The sequence below is a fragment of the Perna viridis genome, chromosome 4 (assembly GCF_037379345.1).
Source record: "Perna viridis isolate PV_CMFRI_1.1 ecotype Kerala chromosome 4, ASM3737934v1, whole genome shotgun sequence".
Taxonomy (NCBI): Eukaryota; Metazoa; Mollusca; class Bivalvia; order Mytilida; family Mytilidae; genus Perna; species Perna viridis.
Genome location: NC_142448.1, coordinates 51493858 through 51515744, shown reverse-complemented (window position 1 = coordinate 51515744; position 21887 = coordinate 51493858). Strand labels below are relative to the sequence as shown.

The 21887-nt window shown below is 31.3% G+C and overlaps 1 protein-coding gene across 1 annotated transcript; it reads right to left on the bottom strand.

The window, feature by feature from the left end:
* Positions 1-622: 622 nt before the first annotated feature.
* Positions 623-12465, bottom strand: LOC148620464 (substance-P receptor-like). The gene is made up of 4 exons (XM_088581358.1): positions 11430-12465; positions 5062-5165; positions 2935-3025; positions 623-1805 (listed from the first exon to the last, which is right to left on the bottom strand). Exons 1-4 carry the CDS (start codon positions 12210-12212, stop codon positions 1647-1649), a joined length of 1137 nt encoding a protein of 378 aa, XP_088437484.1. The 5' UTR covers positions 12213-12465; the 3' UTR covers positions 623-1646.
* Positions 12466-21887: the final 9422 nt, after the last annotated feature.

The following is a 21887-nucleotide window of genomic DNA, read 5'->3' as shown; positions in this document are numbered from 1 at the left end:
AACGTGATGACTTTTCCTTCAGAATTGTCAACTTTCCTTTCATCTGTGGCAACATCTCTTCACCAACTGCGTATGGAGTGTTCATATCACAACTCATACGTTATGCCAGAGCTTACCGAAACTATGCAGACTTTTTGTATCGCGCCAGAACTCTTACAAATAGGCTTCTGGAACAGGGTTATGTTGCTACAAGATTGAACTCATCACTACAGAGGTTTTATAGTCGTCATCATGAACTCGTGGATTGTTATGGTGTATCCATCTACACCATGAAAACTTATTTATTCAACGGGTCATAGTTTTCCTTTCCTTTGTTTGTCTACCCCGGACTTGACTTTTTATTAGCAGCTCGGCGGGTTTTTCTAGAAAAGCAGAGGACGCTTACCCTACCGGTGCACCTGGTCCATGCTCCCAGTTTTTAGTTGAGTCCGAGTTGCTCATTTGCTTTTGTTACTTTGTATGTTTGATTTTAGTTACTTTATGTTCTTTGTTGTGTATGTCTGTTTTCCATATCTGGTCTTTGTCTCTGGATTACATTCTTTTGATTACCGCTATAACATTGGTTCCCTTGATTACTCTCTCAGGAGAGGCGTAAAAAAATTAATTCGGCGGGGTTGAAATATATTTATTTGTTTCAGAAAAATAGTAACCTGATCAACTTCTGTACAAAATATACATGATACATTGATTTTGATTTTGCCTGTACAAAAGCAGATTGTAACAATATTGCTACATTGTTAATATACATTATATATTTTAAGCAAAATGTTCAAATAACAATGTCGATTCATATATTTATTTATATTCATTTTATATGTACATGTGAGTTGAATTTAGTCATTAAATTCATATTTTCGGTTTTAACACGTTTGATTTTGAAAACGGAATTTACATGTTTCAATTACTTCAATTTCAAGTTAGTGTCTTTTTTGCAATAATAAAAAAAAACATCATATTGATTTCTAATTTGCAGTTACAAACGATTTAAAGTATCCTTTATTAAAAAGATCATTTATACGGTAAATCATTGGTCTAAAAAATAACAAATTTAAGAAAACAATGTAAATTTCAGTTTTAAAATTTCGATGGACCTTGTCCATTCTCCTAGTGTTTAGTGGAGTCCGAGTTGCTCATTCAATTTTGTTACTAAGTATGTATTTCTTTAGTTACTTTATGTTCTTTGGTGTGTTTGTCTGTTTTTTTTTATGTCTGTTTATTTTGTCCTTGGATTACATTCGTTTGATTTCCGCTAGGAAATTGTTCCCTTGATTACTCTTTCAAATCAAACAAAAACTTCACTTATACAACACAAATTTGAGACAAAGTCAAACGAAACCAACAGTAACAAGATAGGACTGTTAAATGTACTTGTTTAAAATTAGGCCTTTAGTGATATATGAAAATATATGATAACATTTTAGCCAATATGGCAATATATAGACTTAACTAATTTATACATTCCAAGAACAAGATTGACCTCTGTAACAAATGAATAAACTAACATCTCCCTGGATTTCAAGAAATGATTATAGTTAGCAGAGTCAGACAGAACACACGACTTAGTATATCGAAATTTGAAATCCGTTATCAGTAGAGAAAAAAATGATGGCATGTAGTAATATTGATGAAAGTGTTTGTTGCTGTCCTTATATATTTTCTTGGGCTTTCTCTTTGATGTATGTCGATCGTATACTGGGTTTAAATGTGATGGCAGCATGGTTGTATTTATAAACATATTTCGGTTGTCTGTTACAGCATCTAATACATGACCTAAACAAATCTCTAAACTCATTTTTGAACTTTTCCTGAAATGAAGTTAAATAAAAAAAAAATTTAAAAAAATGCCCTAAAAACAACCAAATTTTGAAAATCAATAGTAAGAGAAGAGGAAACAGAAGTCAAAGCAACTATGATCAATATCGCAGACCTATAACCGCTTCATTATTCACTGACCATCACTCCACTTGCTTATAAGTAAACTGGAAACGAAAACAAAATCACTATTATTGACAATTCTGCTAATCTATTTCCGGTATACTGTACTGATTTGCATAAAGGGGCGGAGTTAAGTTCTGAAAGTGGCAGAACTTTGAAATCTCTGTGCAGGAAATTGAACCAGGACTAGCGGAGCAGTAATCAATATTTATAAGATAGTTACTAGACAAGAGAAAAAAAGACACAGACTGTAAATAACCAAGAGAACATATACATAGAAAAAAAGTAAATGAGCAACCCAGTTTTACAAATGGACCAATTCGATATTACAAATATAATAAAACTAATATATATTTTAGCAGTTATGTTTGGACAAGAATTATATTGATTAAACCCAAGTTGAAAAAATGATGCACCATTCGCAGCAAGTACATAAAAACTGAATTTAGCCTTCAATGCTCATAAAACATTCTACTAGTGCACCATCACATTATATCTTTATTTTTAAATAAAACGAATAAAACGGACAGGTGAACATCCCCATCCAAAAAAAAATTCCAGCACGAACATTCTTACCATTATCTTACAAATAAATATTCATTTGATGTTTAGATAAGTAGAACAAATCCAGTCGTCTGACTTACAGCATTGTATAGACATGAAACATAAAAATGGCATTAAGAGCATGTCAGAAGTACACTTTTCCAAATGGAAAGCGACAACGTAAAGGTGTTTAGTATGATTTATGTGGTAAGTAACACTAAAATAAATTTGCCATTGAAAACAAGTTAAAAAACAACTTTTGGAAGTCGATCCCAAAAAAGAAAACCACAAATGAATTGCAGTTTTTGGGGCAATAAGTGCGCATATTATCGTCTCAGGTCCTTTCAACAAAAGCAATACACATAATTTTAAACAAGCAATACATATTGTAATACCTTGTTGATGACTACATCTCAATGAATAAAAACACTTATACTTAAAGTTATGTCAACTTACATTTAAAAGTCCATATATAAATGGGTTGAGGCAGGCGTTACTCATAGCTAACCAATTTGCACAAAGCCATACAATGCTGATGTGCTTGAATCTGAAAAGGAAAAAAAAAATAAGAAGCTGTCCTAGAAATCAGACAAGAGGTAATCAATACATGTCAAAAACCCACTAAATTGACTATTATGTATTTCCCAGAAACAATGGCATACATTGTAACCAGTCTAAGATATCATTCTGTTTTTGCGGTTTTGAAATAAAACTTATATATTGTACACTAACTAAGCACTTTGCAAAAGTTATCGTTCCTGATCCTAAATAAAGTGTAAGATTAATGACTAATATCAGGTGTGAATACAGAATAGCCGATTGATACAATGTAGGTTACAATTATATCATCTAAAGGCTGAATAAACCATTATTTGTGTGGTTTTTCAACACCATGAATCACCTCTACTCTAGGCAATGCCTGCATTTAAATGGACTAGTACTTAAATCAAGGACAAGGTGCTCAAAATAAATCTCTAGGTCTTTGTGTCAGAGGTTTGTTATTTTGCTTTATAAAACAAAAAACGCAGGAAATATCCGTGTCACACCAATAACAAAATTTATCATCTCGAAAGAGATAAACTGCAATCTTTCACAATCTAATTCACCAATCAATAAAATTTGCTCCTCTGATGAATGGTAGTGGGACAGTTTGCCCTACAATAATTATGATTTTTGTCATTAGTTACACCACACATAAGAAGGATTATTACTGTTTGGTTGATACCATGTGTAATCTAAACATATTTCTAAGATTTCTGTCATTTTTACAGCTACTTGTAATATTCATAAAAATATGCTTTTTTCTCTTGAGCCTTAGAATTTGCCATAGCGTATATATTTTAACCATTGCGAGATCTATCCCACCAAGGTACATTCAGAAGCTTATTTGTTTCATCGGTCATAGTAACGCAACGTGATTAGGACTACCAGTCAAATAATCAACAACACGGTCTTTTAGTAGAACTAGAAAGGTATTGGAACACTTATGAAGAAGACAGAGAAAGCATGAATCAACAAGTCAATTTTTTTAATTTGATATTCATTGTGATGATCAGATTTGTCATGGGCGGGAGGGTGTTTTTTGCGAAAAGATTTCAATGTCAAGATTTATCTGTTTATCTGTTCATTATCACCAATAATGATTGACGTCTCATGTAGATTAACCTGATAAACTGTTCCATCCATTTAAATAAGTATTTGTTGGAACTTCTAATGAGATGTAGCTATAGCGGTCGGCATTCCAATGGGAATAAATTGTGCTCCTTTACTTGCTAACCTATTCCTTTTTGTAGTGATGACTGCAAATGTTATATCAAAATTACAAGAAGCCAATTCGGAAGACGTCTAGCACTGTACAAAAACATTTAGTATAACACTGGAATTATCGGTTTTGTGTCGAAATAATAATATTACATAATTGTTGTGCAACCATTTAAATTTGGTAATATTGCCACGAATACAGCAGTATATTGAGGTTTTTATATATAACCACTTTAATGGGCATTTTATTGAAACATACATTTTTGTACTATGTCATTACATTTCAAAAGGGCGTCTCATAAATATTTTCAATGACAGGATGTGTTTTTTTGCATGTTTACTATCAACTAATGATTAAGTAAGATGCCTTTGGTTATGAAAAGACGTGAATATTCATGGTATCTCATCACAATTGATACTAGTTATGTCAATTTCAAGTTAAGCAGAATAAATATGGAACTCAAAGATCGAAGAGAAAAAAGAGTCATTCAGATTAATGTCAGACTTTACACAATTTGGATTTTGATTTAACTAAAATTGCTCATACAGTAAAAGTAATCTAACAAGATTAAATATTTGAAATGGGGCTAAAGTTAAAAATGATACAAAAGTAGAGGCGAGTCTCAAAAATAGTTTGTTATGCATTCAGTACGTATAGGATATATTTTGTGAAATGTAACCATCTGGCTTGAACTTCAAAACGGCAAATAATGCTACATCCAGTTTCCAAGTTTTATGTCGAAATAGAAAAAATATCCTTACACATTATCTATTTATTTTTTTTAACTTTATCATATAGCAATAAGTTGTAGCGATACTAACGAGTTTATTTCTTCACCAACAAAAGGCACTAGTACATTGTACGTCTGTAAAGGCAACCAGCAAATTGCAAAAAGGCAAACCACTACTATTAGCATCTTCACAACCTGAAATACAACTATTCAGATAAGTATCATTCTAAATGCAAACTTTCTGTTATAGATTTTCGGAAACATAGAAAGATAAAGAACGAAAACAAATAATAATAATCGCAAATAAGATTCATAATACCTTCCACAATGTACTCAAAAGTTCAGTTGCATACATATTATACCTATATTCTTCTAAACGGAATCTAAACTTTACCAGCTTTAATAGAATAAACAAAGAAATACAGATTCGAGACATACAATTCGCTTTATAAAGAATAAAAAGACGAAATACGCATTACTAAAACAGGACCAGCCAATGAAGCATATGGAATACAGCATATCTTCTTTTAATTCAATTGTAAGAATGAATGTTCAGCTCCTGCATCTGTATTCATATATTACAAGTCATATGTAATATTAGAGTCGACAAAGAACCTTCCTGTTTTTGTACCCTACTTTACTTCCCAAAAAAGGTGTTGGAAAAAGGTTATATTTTCCAAACACTTGACTAATCACTTTAATGTTTGTACAATCGACATACTGGACATGACCACCATAAAATATATTAAGTCGAAACGCCTTTCGTCCACATCTTAACTTTGAATCGGGTTTAACGTTATACGTACAAATCGTTTTTTCATATTTCTAGGAAAAAAAGAGAAGACACTTAATCTACAGGAGCACCTTGGAAATAAGTCTAGTTTTCAGATTAGTCTTCCACGTTTATGTCTTCTTTTTATAACTGAAGTACATGATCCACGTTTCTTTTTGCAAAAGTTGCTTGTTTACTCACTATTTATTGTATTCTTCCTGTTTGTTTTGACTTGTCCTTGTCCATAAATATAGAGACCGACCCTTGGTCTTAACAATTATCTTTCTTTCATTCAATATAGTATGTACTCTAAATATGACAATATATTCACGTACATATTGAGACAAAATTGAAAATGTAACAAAAAATCAAACCAAAAAAAAAAAAACAAACCAAAAAACAAGAAAACCAAAAAACAAAACAAAACAAAACAAAACAAAAACAAAACAAAACAAACAAACAGACAAACAAAGGAAACAGAAATAATACAAACATAAAACGATTTAAAACAAAATTACTTCAAACAATAAACTTCATTACTAGTTTTTATGAACTAAAGACACTCTCTGCCTTTTGTAATTAGTTTTAGTTATGACATGGTAATTGATATGCGGAATCAAATATATGAACACGTCTTATAATTTTCATTTCAAAATAAACAAATTTGATTCTCTTGGACAACAAATCTGGGAGTTTCATGATACACAAATTCTGGTATGAACAATATTCGTTATTCAATAATTGGTGCTAAACACACATATTATTTTTCATATTTACATAACTTTAATAAATTAATACTATAAACGTATTATGTCGTGGTTTCTATTTTCTGCTGAATCCTATAAATGAACATATTTGTGGTTTTGCACCATGAAAACTGATTTATTCAACGGGTCATAGTTTTCCTTTCCTCGTTTGTCTACCCCGGACTTTACTTTTTTATGAGCAACTCGGCGGGTGTTTCTAGAAAAGCAGAGGATTCTTACACTACCGGTGCACCGGTCAATGCTCCCAGATTTTAGTGGAGTCCGAGTTGCGCATTTTCTTTTGTTATTTTGTATGTATGATTTTAGTTAATTTATGGTCTTTGTTGTGTATATCTGTTTTCAATGTCTGGTCTTTGTCCCTGGATAACATTCTTCTGATTACCGCTATAACTTTGGTTGCCTTGATTACTATTTTAAATCCCATTCAATACAATTCTTTGAATTTGATTTAACTTAAATTTGAATGTAATATAAATACCGAGAACATATATTTCACATTTAGCAACACTACATTTGACACAAGTTCATAATGTGCATGGAACAACTTTTGCAGTTATGACTGGGTATGTGCTTACATAAATTGTGTCAACAGATTATTTATAGACAGGTACAACAATCTGCGCATGCCCTAAAGAGCCTGGTATTATGTAGGAGTTGTGAAACATAAGAGAATGTTCGTACATCATCTGATAGTTTTATAGGTCTTCTTTAATAATAGGTAAATATATTAGACAGATTCTTAGCTTGTAAAATGCCAATTCGAAAAAAATCGAAAATTTCTCAGGAAACCCTCAATATAAGACTATTATCAGAATACATAAGCATTAAAACCTATGATTTTTCAACATGTTAAACTCTTTATACTTCATTTTTCAATACCCATGTAAAATCCCGACTCCAAAACATACATCATTGTTACTCCAAAACAGACGGGACACCTAAATACAATTGTGTAGATCTTTGTAGAAATTCCTCATACTGTATAAAATAATTCCAAATCATCTTCCAAATATACTGAAAATGTTGTTTTCAAAATTTTTTTATCGAAAACATATTTTTCAACAAACTTACTATATTCCAATGGAAACCTTTACTTGTTGACCTATGCCTTCACTTTTATGAGGCTGAAATTATAGCTGGTCTGATCCAAAAGAAGGAACATCGTTTAGCTAGATCCTTTAATCTAAGTTTCCGATATATAGATGACGTATTATCGATAAACAATTCTAATTTCTGGGATTCAGTACATCGCGTCCACCACAAGAACGTGAGATAAAGGATTTTACAGCCACTGTGAAGTAAGCCTCATATCTTGACTTACATTTCGTTATCAATGGAAAGACAAACTACTGAAAAAACTATACGACACACTCGATGATTTTTCATCCCTTCAGCACCTGCGTATGGAGTTTGCATATCACCACTCATGACCAAATAACAACACAACTTTTCCCCGAAAACTTATTTCTATTATATTTTGTTTACAGTTGTCCCCCTTTGATAATTCTAATACGGTCGACAATTGTCTTTTCTGCCCTTTTCTAGAGAGGTAAGACTTCTAACCTCTACCGGATGTGGATAAGTTTTGTATTGATTTTTTTTTCATAATAATAGCTCACAAAAATGACTTTGCTCATGCACTATCCTTTGCCTGACGTTTTCAAAACACATTTTTTTTCTTTTTCTGTCAATACTTAATTAAATATAATGCTCTTAATATATATCCTATATTCGAGGTACACGAATATTCTTAGGCAGATCCGGTAATCATACATATTGATATTTTTAAATCAATTCATTTTTTTCTATATTTTATTCCTTTTAAATCTTCTAGTAAATTTTTGGTCCCGTCATTGTTAGTTACCGCATGATTATTTGCTTTGTGATTTTAAGTTCAAGATCAATTTTTTAGCAAACAATTTATGAATGAAGCATGCTTTGGGGGATTTTTCATTGTCTTAATTAAATTTTGACGATTTCGGAATTTTGTCCATTATTTCTAAGCGGTATTCTGCATTTGCATTTACTTTTATTATTTTATATAATGGGAGAGCATGATTTGACTCACAAAACTATACTCCGCCACCGAGGATCGAACCTTAGATCGGTGACAAGCCAGCGACATACCGATTCGGCTAAAAATTAATCCTTAAGCGAAGTCAGTTAACTGGCTATTTAAATCTCATTACCTACTACAACGCAGGTAGGCCGTCCTGCCACATTTCCTCCACCTTTAGAGTCTTCGTACTACGAACGACCCTGACACTAGCTCGTACGCTAACAAAACCCCGTGGGTTTATTCAGGGCCCCAAATGTAACGGGAGAGCATTATTTGACTCACAAAATTATCCCACGCCACAGAAGATCGAACCCTAGACCGCTCGGTGACAAGAAAGCGACAAACCGATTCAGCTAAAGAATTAATCCTCTAGCCAAATGAATTAACTGACTATTTAAATGTCAATACCTACTACAACGCAGGTAGGCCGTCCTGTCACACTTAATATGTATTATTTAATTACATTATGTTCTGTGTTCTGTTTGCCTGTTTTTTCTACGTCTGGTCTTTGTCTCTGGATTACATTCTTGTGATTTACCCTAGAATCTTGGTTCCTTTGATTACTCTTGCAGCACGATATATCTTTAGATATGAATATCGCTCAATTGTCAATGTGGTCATTATCATGCATTTAATTCATTTTGAGTTAGAAGTCAGTAAAACAAACATTTCATAACGTATTTTCGAAATTCTAAGTTTTCAGATTCGTTCAAACTTAAGGTAGATCACACTTAATATTGCTAGTAGATAGATTTTCCTAGTTCTCTTGTAAATGATCTTGAATAAACATATTTTCGAAATATAAGTAAAAACATATATAGTTCATCCAACTTGATTTTGTGTTAACTAAGTCTTAAAAAGACAACCTTATTACAATATTTTATATGGATTCTGTAGGGAGTTTTTACTATTTCGTGTACCATTAACAAACTGCTGGATAAGATATATTCATAAATATATATATAAAGAACAATTATCTGGCATTGTTTTATATTTCAAAAAGAAAATTGGAGGTCATCGAAATCTAAAAAAAACAAAATTCCAAAAAATATTTCTGTAGAACATTTCCCCACCCCCCCTTATCTACCTTTGATATTTTATGCTGAGTGTCATCGTTTCCCTTTCCTCTTTCGTCTACCCTGGACTTGACAATTAACGTTTAAAGATCAACTCGACAGGTGTTTCGTGGAAAGCATAGTACGTTAACTCTACCGGTTCACCTGATCCATGCTCCCAGTCCCAGTTGCTCACTTACTTTTGTTATTGTGAATGTATCAATTTGGTTATTTTATGTAGTTTGTTGTGTTTTTTTCTGCTTTCCTTGTCTAGTCTTTCTCCCTGAATTACATTTTGTTATTTCCGCTGGAATTTTGGTTCCCTTAACAACTCTTTTCCTCATTTAACATTCATATTATCAGCTTTTGTCGACTCGATTCATCAACAGAAGCTCGGTTTCATATAGGAAAAGTGTGACTCTCAGATTTCAATATCACCCAAAATCCCATAACACCAATCAAGTCATTGACTACACACGATTTAGATAAACGTACTAAATAGATAACTTTTATGTGCGGAAAGCATGAAAGACAGGAACACGTTATAACTACAAAGTAATAAAAAAAAACAATAAGTGATATCAAGCGATTAATAGGTCCTTAGGAATAGCAAATGTACAGTCATGCAAACGTTTGTTACGTTTAGAAATATGGATTTAAAAACAACCAGCAAACTCAAAAAGAAAAGAGATTTGAAAGAAATGTGCAAAAATACAGTTTTCTGATCATCAATTAAATTGATTCGATTCCTTGTAATACCAACCAATGTAATTTACAAGAAAAGTTTTTCAACACAGCTATCACCTAAATTGTCCAAATTAATTAAATGTTTGTAGCTAAAGACAAGTCTCACTGCATTAACTTCAATTTTGTTTTGCTTAACTTTTCTTGTTATTTTGTTCTTTCGTTATAGCATAAGCATAAAAGGCGTAAGGTATTTCTTTATTCAATCAACTTTTGTATATAGAAAGTAATCATTCAATGTTTGTTTAAAAGTCATTCAATCAGAATCAAATTTGAAATACATTTCATTTCTTTCCAAACAAAATGCAGAACCAATTGACATAGTTAATGGAAACTTTTCCATGAATATTTGACCGGTTCTAGATTTGTAGCGCGACTGCTTGACACTAAGTCTATACATTGAAAATTAATTTAAAAGTGATTAATTTACAAATGCTGTTTTTGCCATATTCTATTCATTGTCCATTGTTTAAGTTGACAGTCATATACGGATTAATTATGTCAACATGCGTCGTGACAAAATATATACCTGTACTGCCTGCAACATACGGAATAGATACATTCGTATTTTTAAACAACACAATGTTTTGTTCAAAACTCGATATATTCGTATACATTCGTATCTAATTAATGCAGACATCATTTACCACTTGATGTAAATGACATAAAAATACAAAAACTCGGAAGTCTACAAAAATCAAAAAGCAAATATACGATAGACAGAAAAATCGAACAATTAAAAAAACAATGCACAGATGTTTTAAGAGCCATATGCATGTACTATAGTTTTGCATACCATATTAGAGAGAATAAACAATGAGGTTATCAACTACTTTTTATCGCATTCGCTAATCATCTCCAAACAAGATAATGTCCTTCGGGGTTAAAAAGTAAAATCTAGAAAAGACATTTAAGCCTAAAGTCACTTGACATTTTATATCTCATAACAAAAACTAAGGATAATAAATGATTTTTATACTTATCACTTATTTTCAGAATATCAGAAGTCTGTTTTAAATGATAAACGGGGCCAATAAAACTTGTGGAAATTATAAGTCTTACCTTCCGCCTGTTAGCAGTTCTTAAACTACTTCTTCCTGCAGTGTTTTTGTCGTTATGGGAGACACCTTGTAACGTATTACCCCAAACTCTTACAGTGATCCGAGTATAAGAAAATGTTATGATTGTTAGCGGCACAATATACTGTGTCAGAGCCAAATAAATAGTATGCACTGTCATAAATCTATGTGAAGGGTACTTTGGATTGCAGATCTTTTTCAGCACAAAATGGGATTTCGTAGAAACATAAGCTTTTCCAATTTCAAAATACAAAACTGTTGGTACTGCTGACAAGATACTCAGAATCCAAATAAATAGGAACACAAGTAGCGCTGTTTTTTTCTGAATGCCTGCTTTTAATGGAAACATGACAGCAATGTATCTATCCAAAGCTATCACTGTCAAAGATAAAACACTCACATTTACTGATACGTCTTTTACAAATGGAGCAACTTTACACATAAACTCTGCTGCAGACCATTTTTGTAATATTGTGGCTTGAAACTGGAATGGTATGGTAAACATCCCAAGTGCAACATCTGACACAGCGAGGTTTGCAACAAGTGTATTTGTCACTGTGTGCATGTTTTTCTTCGTAGCAACAACTAAAATGACGAGTATGTTTCCAACAATAGCGCCAATAGCAATTAATCCATATAGCACGGCAAACACAATAAGAAGTTCTTCTGAAACTTTCATTTCCTTATGATCAAGTATTGTCTGCAACATACGTTCATCTGAAAGATTATAAAGTTCTTGAATAACTTTATGTTCAATGAGAGCCATGTTAGTGTCAAGTGTTATGAGTTGTTATTTGAATTCGTTCATTTTAAATTTTATCAAACAGTTATTTTCTTTAACGCATACACATTATCCGTGAAAAAAAATCATTGTCATCCATTTCGTTTCACCGATAAAATCCATTGGATTTTCAACCTGTTATTTTGGAGGAAACTTTCCCTTATAAAATGATTCAACATTTACTCAGCTTTATAAGTCAAATAATAAAAATGGATCAGTATCTCGTCCGTGACACTTCACTGAGTATTCTACTAAACAAATGACAACTAACACAGTACGACTATCAATCGATAGATTGCTCTAAAGCAAGATTGTTTTATCAATTATCGATATCATCCGTAAATAGTAGCAAACTGTCAACTTTATGGTAAATTGCGATAAATTGAAAGTACATACATGAATAATAATAATAATAATAATAATAATAATAATAATAATGATTATTATAAATATTAATAATAATAATAAAAGCACTTGGCATTATTATAATGCTAATTATAATAATACTTATAGCATATGCATTAACCACTAATTCTGTCAAATAGATTATACCAATCCTCTGCTTTCATGATAATATATTTCACAGATCTTCAAATTTACTCTCTTCAGACATAAATTAACTATTCTTCAGGTTCAGTTCAAAACTTTCAGAAGAGTTAGCTTCTACTGTTTTTTTTCAACATTTATAAGAAAAAGAGGTTAAACCTCTATATAACGCTTTAGAATGGAAACATAAACTACACATATTTACTAGAGTATAATTTCTGGTCTATGACAATCGATATACAACGTACTGTTATATTTCACGCAAACAACTTCCTGTTAAATGAAGAAGGTTCTGCAATCTAATGCTTCAGTGAGTGACAAGTGATAATGGTATCGGAGTGAGAAAAAAATTGATAGTTTAGTGAAGGAAACAAAAATATGATAAAACTATTCAAGCACAACAAATGATGTGAAAGATAGTCCCAAATTCATACGTTTTGTGTCGAGAAAAAGATGTGGTAAAAACAAAAATGAGACATATACATTTGACAATGAAATGTCATTACGGAAAACTCTATTTTATTATTATTCTATTATGCAGGAGTCTAAAGGGGGGATAAATTGTACATAAGTGAAATAAAACATAGCAAATGATATTCAATACTCGATAAATATAATTAAATAATGATAATTACAATGATTATAAAAAAAATCAAGTTTAAATGTTCAATGTTGATTACTTTGGGGTTTTTCATATGGAGAATAACTCATAATTATAGAATAAGCGAATCATTCCAGCCTACAATCGAAATAGTATACAAAACAAAACATAACAGCCAGACTAAGACATGTTACTTCTAGTACTGCATCGAGTAGATCATATTTCATCGATTGGTATAGGGAAATAAAACGTCTACTTTCAAAGTTTCCCTTTCATGTGCCGTACACGTAATATACCAGTTTTCCATGAAAATGGTGTTTTTTTAGTTGGTAAGGTATACCAGAGCTAGTTAACAGTATTTTAATTGTTGTCTTGGAGACTGGCTTTTGGATCAAGGTTATTAAGTACCAGTCTATATAAAATTCAAACACTGCCAATGGTAAGGTGATTCATGGTGTAGGAAAACCCACAGAACAAACGACGGTTTTTCAGTCTACGTAGGCTGTATATTTACATTACAATAATAATCATTTCCGTATTCAGATCTGCACGTTTGAGAAAATCATACATTCATCTCAAACTAAAATCAACCAAATGGAACCTAATCAAGAACGATAACTCTTGTAAAGTGCCAATTTAATGTACAATCGAAAACATTTCATCTCAAAAGCGCAACAACCAAAATGAAAAAACTAAGACTGGTTATGTGATCTGTAACTCTTTCTGAACAAGACATAACAATGAATTCGGTGGATTTAGACATGCATGAATCACTTTCTGTCTGACTTTTAGAAAGATTGCTACCTAAAATACCTCTCATACGCTGACAGAAAAAAAACCAAACTAATTTCCGATACATGCATCTACATATTATTTGGAAATATTCTGTTTCTGACAAAAATAACATAGATTTAAATAATGTCATCAATATTATCTCCTGTTATTGATGTTATTAACTTTTTAACATTGGCAATTTGGGCTGCAAACCTTCTTTTATATTTAGTACAATTAATCAGACGGAATTACTAAAAACATCAGTCTTCTTCATACAGTAATGCAAATTAGGATTACAAAAATAGTGAACAGACACGTTTCAATTACGCTATTAATTGGAATCTTGTGCACTACTGTATGTAATTTAATGTCACAATTATTAAATAAAAACTAAAAAAAGGATCTCACTATAAATGACCCAACACGAAATCGTCAAAGATAATTGACTGCCACTTGTTTTATATAGATGGAAACGCTTGTTACTGATAGTGATCAAGAATTCATCGAAAAGGATGCATTCAATATGATGTCAATGCGTACACTTATATGATTTATTCCAGCTAGATTTGTCTAAGTGAGTTTTACGAAACCACATTCTTAAGTCTTAAATCTTGTTTGGGAAATTTTAACAAGATTTTATAACTCCTAATTCAAGCTGCCGTCAGTGTACAAATCTGATCTTATATCTTGTTGGGTCAAGGACTTAGCCAAGTGAAAAAATGTTTCCAATTATTAAATTATAACTTAAAAGAGAGAACTTTTACGAAGCTCCTCTAAATTGGGTAACCAATCTGTATTCTATTAGCTTAAACAGCTTATGCCCAATAAAATACTCTACAAAAGGCTGAAAATACAAATCTTGAAATCAAGAAATCATGAAGTGTTATATGTATCTTACTCTAAAACGCCCGAAGCTCTAATTCTGACGTCATGCAGAAATGACCAATTTATAAATGAAAAAAAAAATGACTTACTTATAATATTCAATTATATCTTATCATTATATTGTTCTTTTACCATTTGTTTGTCATTCTGTCATAATGTCTTTTATCAATCAGATTGTTTCACGTCCCTTACAGTTTATCAATGCTCTCATTCTTTTCGAATGGGATTTTTTTTTGGATTTTGTATTTTCAGCCTTTTGTTGAAGTTGTTTATACCAACTTTGATTCATCCAAAAAACAAAAACAAAAACAAAAACAAAAACAAAAACAAAACAAAAACAAAAACAAAAACAAAACAAAACAAAAAACAAAAAAAAAACTTATAAATAACCCAAGCATAAATCAATATACGATTATAATGTTTCGGTCTATAGCGACATAACCACAATCATGTGCACCGCTGGCTAAAATAATGACTGTGATGACTATTTTGACCATATCAACACATAAAATGTCCATTCAAATCACATTTTGTCGAACTCAGTGCAAAAATGCGTTGTAGTAAACAGTCTTAAAACATCAGAGCAAATGTAGTGTTGAGTAGGACACAAAATGTCTAATTCAACGTTTTTGATCATAGAGGTGGACACATTTTGTCAATCTCAAAGCAAACAGTGTTGATGTAGACATTCTTTGTCTACCTCAACTCAAAAAAAGCGTTGACATGGACATTTTTTGACTTACCATACCAAAAAGAGTGTTGGCATAGCCAAAAATTATCTACCTTAACATTTTCGTTTGTTTAGACAAAACATTACTAATACCACACTTGTTGTCGTTGTAGTAGACAGAATGTATTTCTCATAGACAGATAAGGCGTTGAGGGAGACAATTTGTGTCTTCATCAGTCCGAAAATGACTGTGGATGGTCATATCAGTCATTACTTTGTCTAGTAGTGTTGGTACACCTAACAGTTTATTTGTATGTGCGTACCACGGACATTGGAGTTATTTCAAATGACCAAAAAATATAATAGTCATTCCTTATAATTTAATTTTAGTATCAAAATTGAACGAGTAAATCATCAGAAAAGGTTAGTGACGTCACAGTCACATGACAAAATTTGGTCTATGAGATGATGGACAAAATGTTTTATCCAACCAAACAACGTGTATCTGAAATTCAATTATAAAATGATAATTAAATTGCACACTTAAGTACAATACATTTGGTGATAGGTTATAGTATGTGTTATTTTCTTTTAAGACAAAATCTGATTAATTTTAATTTTAGAACGTGATAATATTATTTGAAATATTGAAAATTTATACATCTGTAAGAGGAAAGCGACCTTTTTTTATTACGTAAGTTGTATTTATACTTAGGACTTCCTGTCTGCAAATTTAATATCTAATATCATTTTGTACTTAAGTTTCCTTTTGTTTTCCTTTTTGTTTCCTTAATTTAATTTGGCTTTAGGTTTTTATTTTATAAATATTCTTTGTCTTTTGTGTCATGATTTGTGATGTTTCTATTTGATTATCTTGTATTCTGATGTTGTTTATATGGTCCTAGTTTGGGGTCTGTGTATATAATATGTGTAGACATATATTTTATTTCCTGCTGTTTATGTTTATACTTAATATTTTAAGGAGTCACCTCCTTTCAAATATTTATATGACTAAATAAGTGATATTATACTTAATTTATGTTGTGTATAGTTCTATGAAATGGAAGTTCTATCTTTTTTGTTTGACATTTTTTAGATATCTGAAAAATCTGGTTTTTTTTAAACTTAACACTTTTTTAGAGCTTACGTTTGTTTTCGTCGGTTTAAATGTATTAGTCACCTTGGTAAACCGAACACCTTTCAAAAACAGTAAGATTTTGAGTATAAAGGTGTCATATCAGATAACACCTAGAAATAATAGTACTTTACTTTTGACATGTTGCTTTGGGCTAAACTAACTTCTTGTCCAAAAACTGTGTCACTAATGAAAATAGGTCGTAAGTTGTGACGTAAGGAGAACATATTATAATAACATTTTAAAGTGCAACCAGTAATGATATCACCATCAGACATAAACCACATTCCTTATTATATTGATATACGTACAAAAGAAAAAAATGACAAACAAGAATAAGTAGTAATGTTTTACTTTAACTTTTTCACATGACGTTTTCTTATCAATATTGAGGTAGAAGAAAATGCATCGATTTTATGTCTAAAACATAATGTCGTCCATAAAAAATATCAAAACGGTGATTTAAGTAAATTATCATATGTACAGAAGGGGGAATAAGTAAGTGAGCCTAGGCAAATAAATACATTGATTAATTTGTTCAACCTCTTAAATAAGGGATATATTTATTATTCGTTTTTTTTTAAATTGTGGTCAATATTCAACAAAGTGGAAAACAGCTACGAACATTTTTATGGTTATTCGAAAAAAAAAAAAAAAACATGGAAGGATTATAATTTTGAAAAAGAGGACGGAGACGTACACTGCTCCATCGGATCAAATTGATACAGGGAAGATAAAGTTAGCATAGAAATATCTGAAAAATTCCCAACGATGTTAGAACTGTCAAATTTGCAGTGCAAATTATTGGTCGTTCCCTCCGCGGGACTCGAAATAAAAACCCAAAAAATTTGCATCATAAATTTGACAGTTCTAACATTGTTGGAAATTTTTCAGACCTTTCTATGCTAACTTTATCTTCCCTGTATCAATTTGACCCGATGAAGCAGTGTAGCGAATAGAGTCGTACTATATAGAGTTAACATAGGTAAAACCATAAACCATAATTTTCAGCATTCGTGAGGAACTATGGGTTATCATGGTCCGAAATGAATTTGGGTCGAATTGTCCGGTATTGATGAGCCGATTGTGTCATTTCCGTGATTAATCGGGTGCCATGTTTGACCATCCACATCTTGGAAAAAGCTAAAATTCGATTTGTATTTAACCAATAAAGCTAGCGAATGTTTTTTCCGAGACTGGTGTGATTATCAATTGCAATTACAAAGTATACGTAAATGAAGCTACTGTGATGTTATGATTTTTTTTTCGCCAGAAGTATACCAAACCCAATTGATAATACAACCATTACCGCTCTCAAAATTATTTTATTTTATAAAAATACAATACATCAAACCGAAAATCGCACAAGTAACTATGGTTGTAAGAAAGGACTGGCCTTGTAAATTGTTCTCGCTGTCAATTATTTAATAAAAGAACTTATTTTTGCAACAAAAAAAGTTTTTCTTCAGCATTTCTACGGTAATCAGAACACCAAATAAATAACTGTTACATTTCAAACAGCAATGCTCTATCACCAGTTTTAAATGCAATTACGATATTCCTCATTACAACATTCATCTTAGCCGAAAGCATTCAAGAATTCTATAAATTCTGTTAAAATACAAATGTGATCTTCCAGCATAAAGTATGATCAATACTTATGAACTCATACTTTTTTAACTGTAACAAAAGTGTTTGCTTTTTTCAATTACTACTTGCTTAAGATTTAATAAAAATCATTATAATGAGGCAAATGTGACGATATTTTCTACAAAGAAAAGATTAATGTCTTAATGTAATCAAGGTAAATTAATAGAGAAATGAAGATTATTATTATAATAATAAAAACATCTTCAGAACTCAATTGACGGAAGTCAAGACTATGTCTAGGTTCAGATACAATTCCTCGTTATATTTCAATGAATACAAAATATTTCAACAATTTCCTAATGTAAAACTAATTTCACGAAATAAAACTAACTACTCTATATATTTACGTTATAGAAATAAATGGGTATAAGGAAAGAGTCTTGTATTAGTTTTATTGATAAAAGTAATGTACATAAGATAAAATCAACAATTTTGACATCCATTCCTATTTGGCGTTTAGTATGAGTGTTGAAATGTATATGAAAAACTGAATATTTCGCAATGGTTCTAATCGGTGTATATGTTATACTGAGAATATCACTTATAATTCAATATTTCTTGTTCAACGAAGTATAAGTATCAACGTCTCAAAATGCTCATAATTTTATCATGTCCCCAACAACTCACAATGACAAAACTGACTCTTTAAACTAGATATTCCGGTGCAATGTCCAGTTAATTTTCGAAATAAAAAGTCACGCACAATTCAAACTGTTCCCTAACACGTGTATAGGTGTTTATAGAACAGAATTCATCTTCTAAACCGTACAAACATATTATAGTCGTTGCAATTTCAAACTACTTTAAACATACCGTTATGGATTCAAATTATCATAATTATTTCGATAATGACTTTTGTTCATTTACCCACCAGAACTAAATATTAAAAATGATACTGACACAGCATCCTTTGCGTAATTTTATACCTTCAGCTCAAATTCAACGACAGTATACAACTCAATACAGTACAAAAGAGGCAACCGTGACTTTTGATTTCGAAATGATAATTATGAATTTCCTTTTCATTTGCAGTAGTATTCACACTTCTCTTGTACAGTACTTGTAATGGGGATTTTCTTTGAGGGATGGGTATTCTTATTTGGGAATTGGGGTTTGGAAAATCGGATTTGTTAAAAGAGGAAAGTTTATACCATTCAGGATATGTTTTTGCTATGTATGTGTCCCTTTTTTGTTTGGTATGCTATATCTTAGAGACACTATTCTGACTTCTTAATCTTCTTTGTCTCGGAAACAGGCTTGCAACAAGGTTATAAATATGCGTCTCATACCCAGCCAGAGAAAGATGTTTTCCGAAATTGCATTGAGAAATACATGTAGTCTGTATCTGACAAAATCAAATAGTACAATTTCTAGTTGTCTTTTAAAGGCTTACATGTACCTTCAAAACTTCTACGCGGTAAGCTAGGATTTAATACCTATTCATGAACTAGGCATAGACATTTATGAATTCATTTTGTAAACAAATTATATACTAAATTCCACCTACACTAAACAATGTTATCCTTTGTAATAGATATAGGATGATTACTCAGCTTTGAAAAAAAGTTTATTGAGCGAGCCATTGATGAACTTTGTGAAAACATTAAATAAATGGGAAAGGCTCGTATATTCCAGTCTGTTGTTATTTTGATTTTACGAAATTGTATGTTTTGTTTTTAAGATAAATTATGTTGCAATTTTTTTATATACCAGATGTTTTTCTCACCAGGAAGACCACAGAATGATGTAATGATACAGTACCTGTGTGGGATTAACTCGGTTTATATGGGTAAAGAGTAATGGGGATCTGATTATGGGGAATGGGGTGTGTAGACGCGAGATATTGGCAATGGGGAATATGGAATGTTACATGGGGAAATAAGAAATCAAATTTAATTCGCCACTCATTTAAAATAAACTTTTTACTGATAATTGTAAATAAAGTTTGAATCAAAAATGATAAAAATTGATTCTGCATTATGTACCGTCCGTGTTCATAAGGCATTTGATGATTTTGAATGTGAATTAGAATTTGGACATGGGGTTTTGGAAATGAAGGTCATAGATGAGCTGTAACAATAAAATAAACGAAAACTTTTCCCACGTTGTGTTGATTCCGCAAGAGCAAAAGATAACTTATGACAAAATACTGTACTTTTATTTGACCGCTGAAAAAATACATCAGTCCGTTTACAATGTTTATTTGGGGTGAGCTTCTACTTATATAATATATAGGGTTTATCTGGGAAAAATAATGAAGGTTATTAAAAGATATTAACGGAAAATTTATGCCATTCAATAGCAACGGACAGTATTTTGCAATTAATTTGAAACTTCCAAGCAATGAATAATACCTGGGTCAAATGGCTCATGTACTTAAAAGAGGTTTATTAGGCACAATGAATAACTCTAAAGGTTTATGTACAGGGCTCAATAGATTAAGGTGTGATGATGACACATAGATTTAAAAAATTTTTTATCGAAAATAAGACCAAATTTACTGATTTCTATGTACCATTTAAAGCTAAAGAATTTCTACAAGGGGTATAAAGGGAAATTAAACACATGTTTGGATATTTATCAATTAAAGCCGTAAAAATAGCATGTCATACTTTACAAGGGAGCAATGTTATAAAGGAAACAAATCTTGTGCCTTTTCGCAAAAAAAGGATGAGTATTTCCTGGTAATTAAAGTGCTCAAAATTAAATAACAAACTACTCCATTTTAAATAAATTGAATCAATCTTTACTAATTTATCGTAGATAGACGGAAGAAGACCAAGTATCTACATATTGCAAAATATGGGTATGCTGCACACATCCTAAAAGGAATAATCTCCTGTCAGTAGCATTAGAAAAAAATACTGTGGAAGCTCAAAATCAAGTTTAAATTATATACAATAAATACTCACGAAAAAGACAAAAACAAAACAAAACAAAACCAGCAAACAAACAAACAAAATTAAACAACAACAACAAAAACAACAAAAACAACAAGAATCAAAATTAGAAGCCGAACTCAACCAGTGGATATCAAAGGAAGGAGCTGCTTTGTGAAAGTTCGTGTTTTCTTTTGTCATTTGGAATATTTTTTTACCTTTTGTATATGGAGTTTTGAGAGCCCGGCTAATGTTACAAAAGAGCCTGTCAGTGCTTTATTGTTTTTTTTGTATTATACAAATAGACTATTTGAATCATTGCATCTTCTTTTTTTAATTTTCTATTGGTATAATTTCGAATTTAAAAGAATCGGTGACTTCATACAAAGAGCCCTTACAATCTCAAATAATGCAGTTTTACTCACCCATGATACACAAAAATAAAATGGATCAAAACCAAATTAACCATCAATCGCGTCCGTCACTCTACAGAAAAGCAGAGGACGCTTACCCTACCGGT

Excerpts from the sequence above, each read along its gene's own strand:
- LOC148620464 (XM_088581358.1), bottom strand. The coding sequence starts at position 12,212 with ATGGCTCTCATTGAACATAAAGTTATTCAAGAACTTTATAATCTTTCA. Across the intron at positions 5,166-11,429 it reads GAACTGCTAACAGGCGGAAG|GTTGTGAAGATGCTAATAGT; the intron begins GTAAGACTTATA and ends GTTGTATTTCAG. Across the intron at positions 3,026-5,061 it reads GTTGGTGAAGAAATAAACTC|ATTCAAGCACATCAGCATTG; the intron begins GTTAGTATCGCT and ends TTTCCTTTTCAG.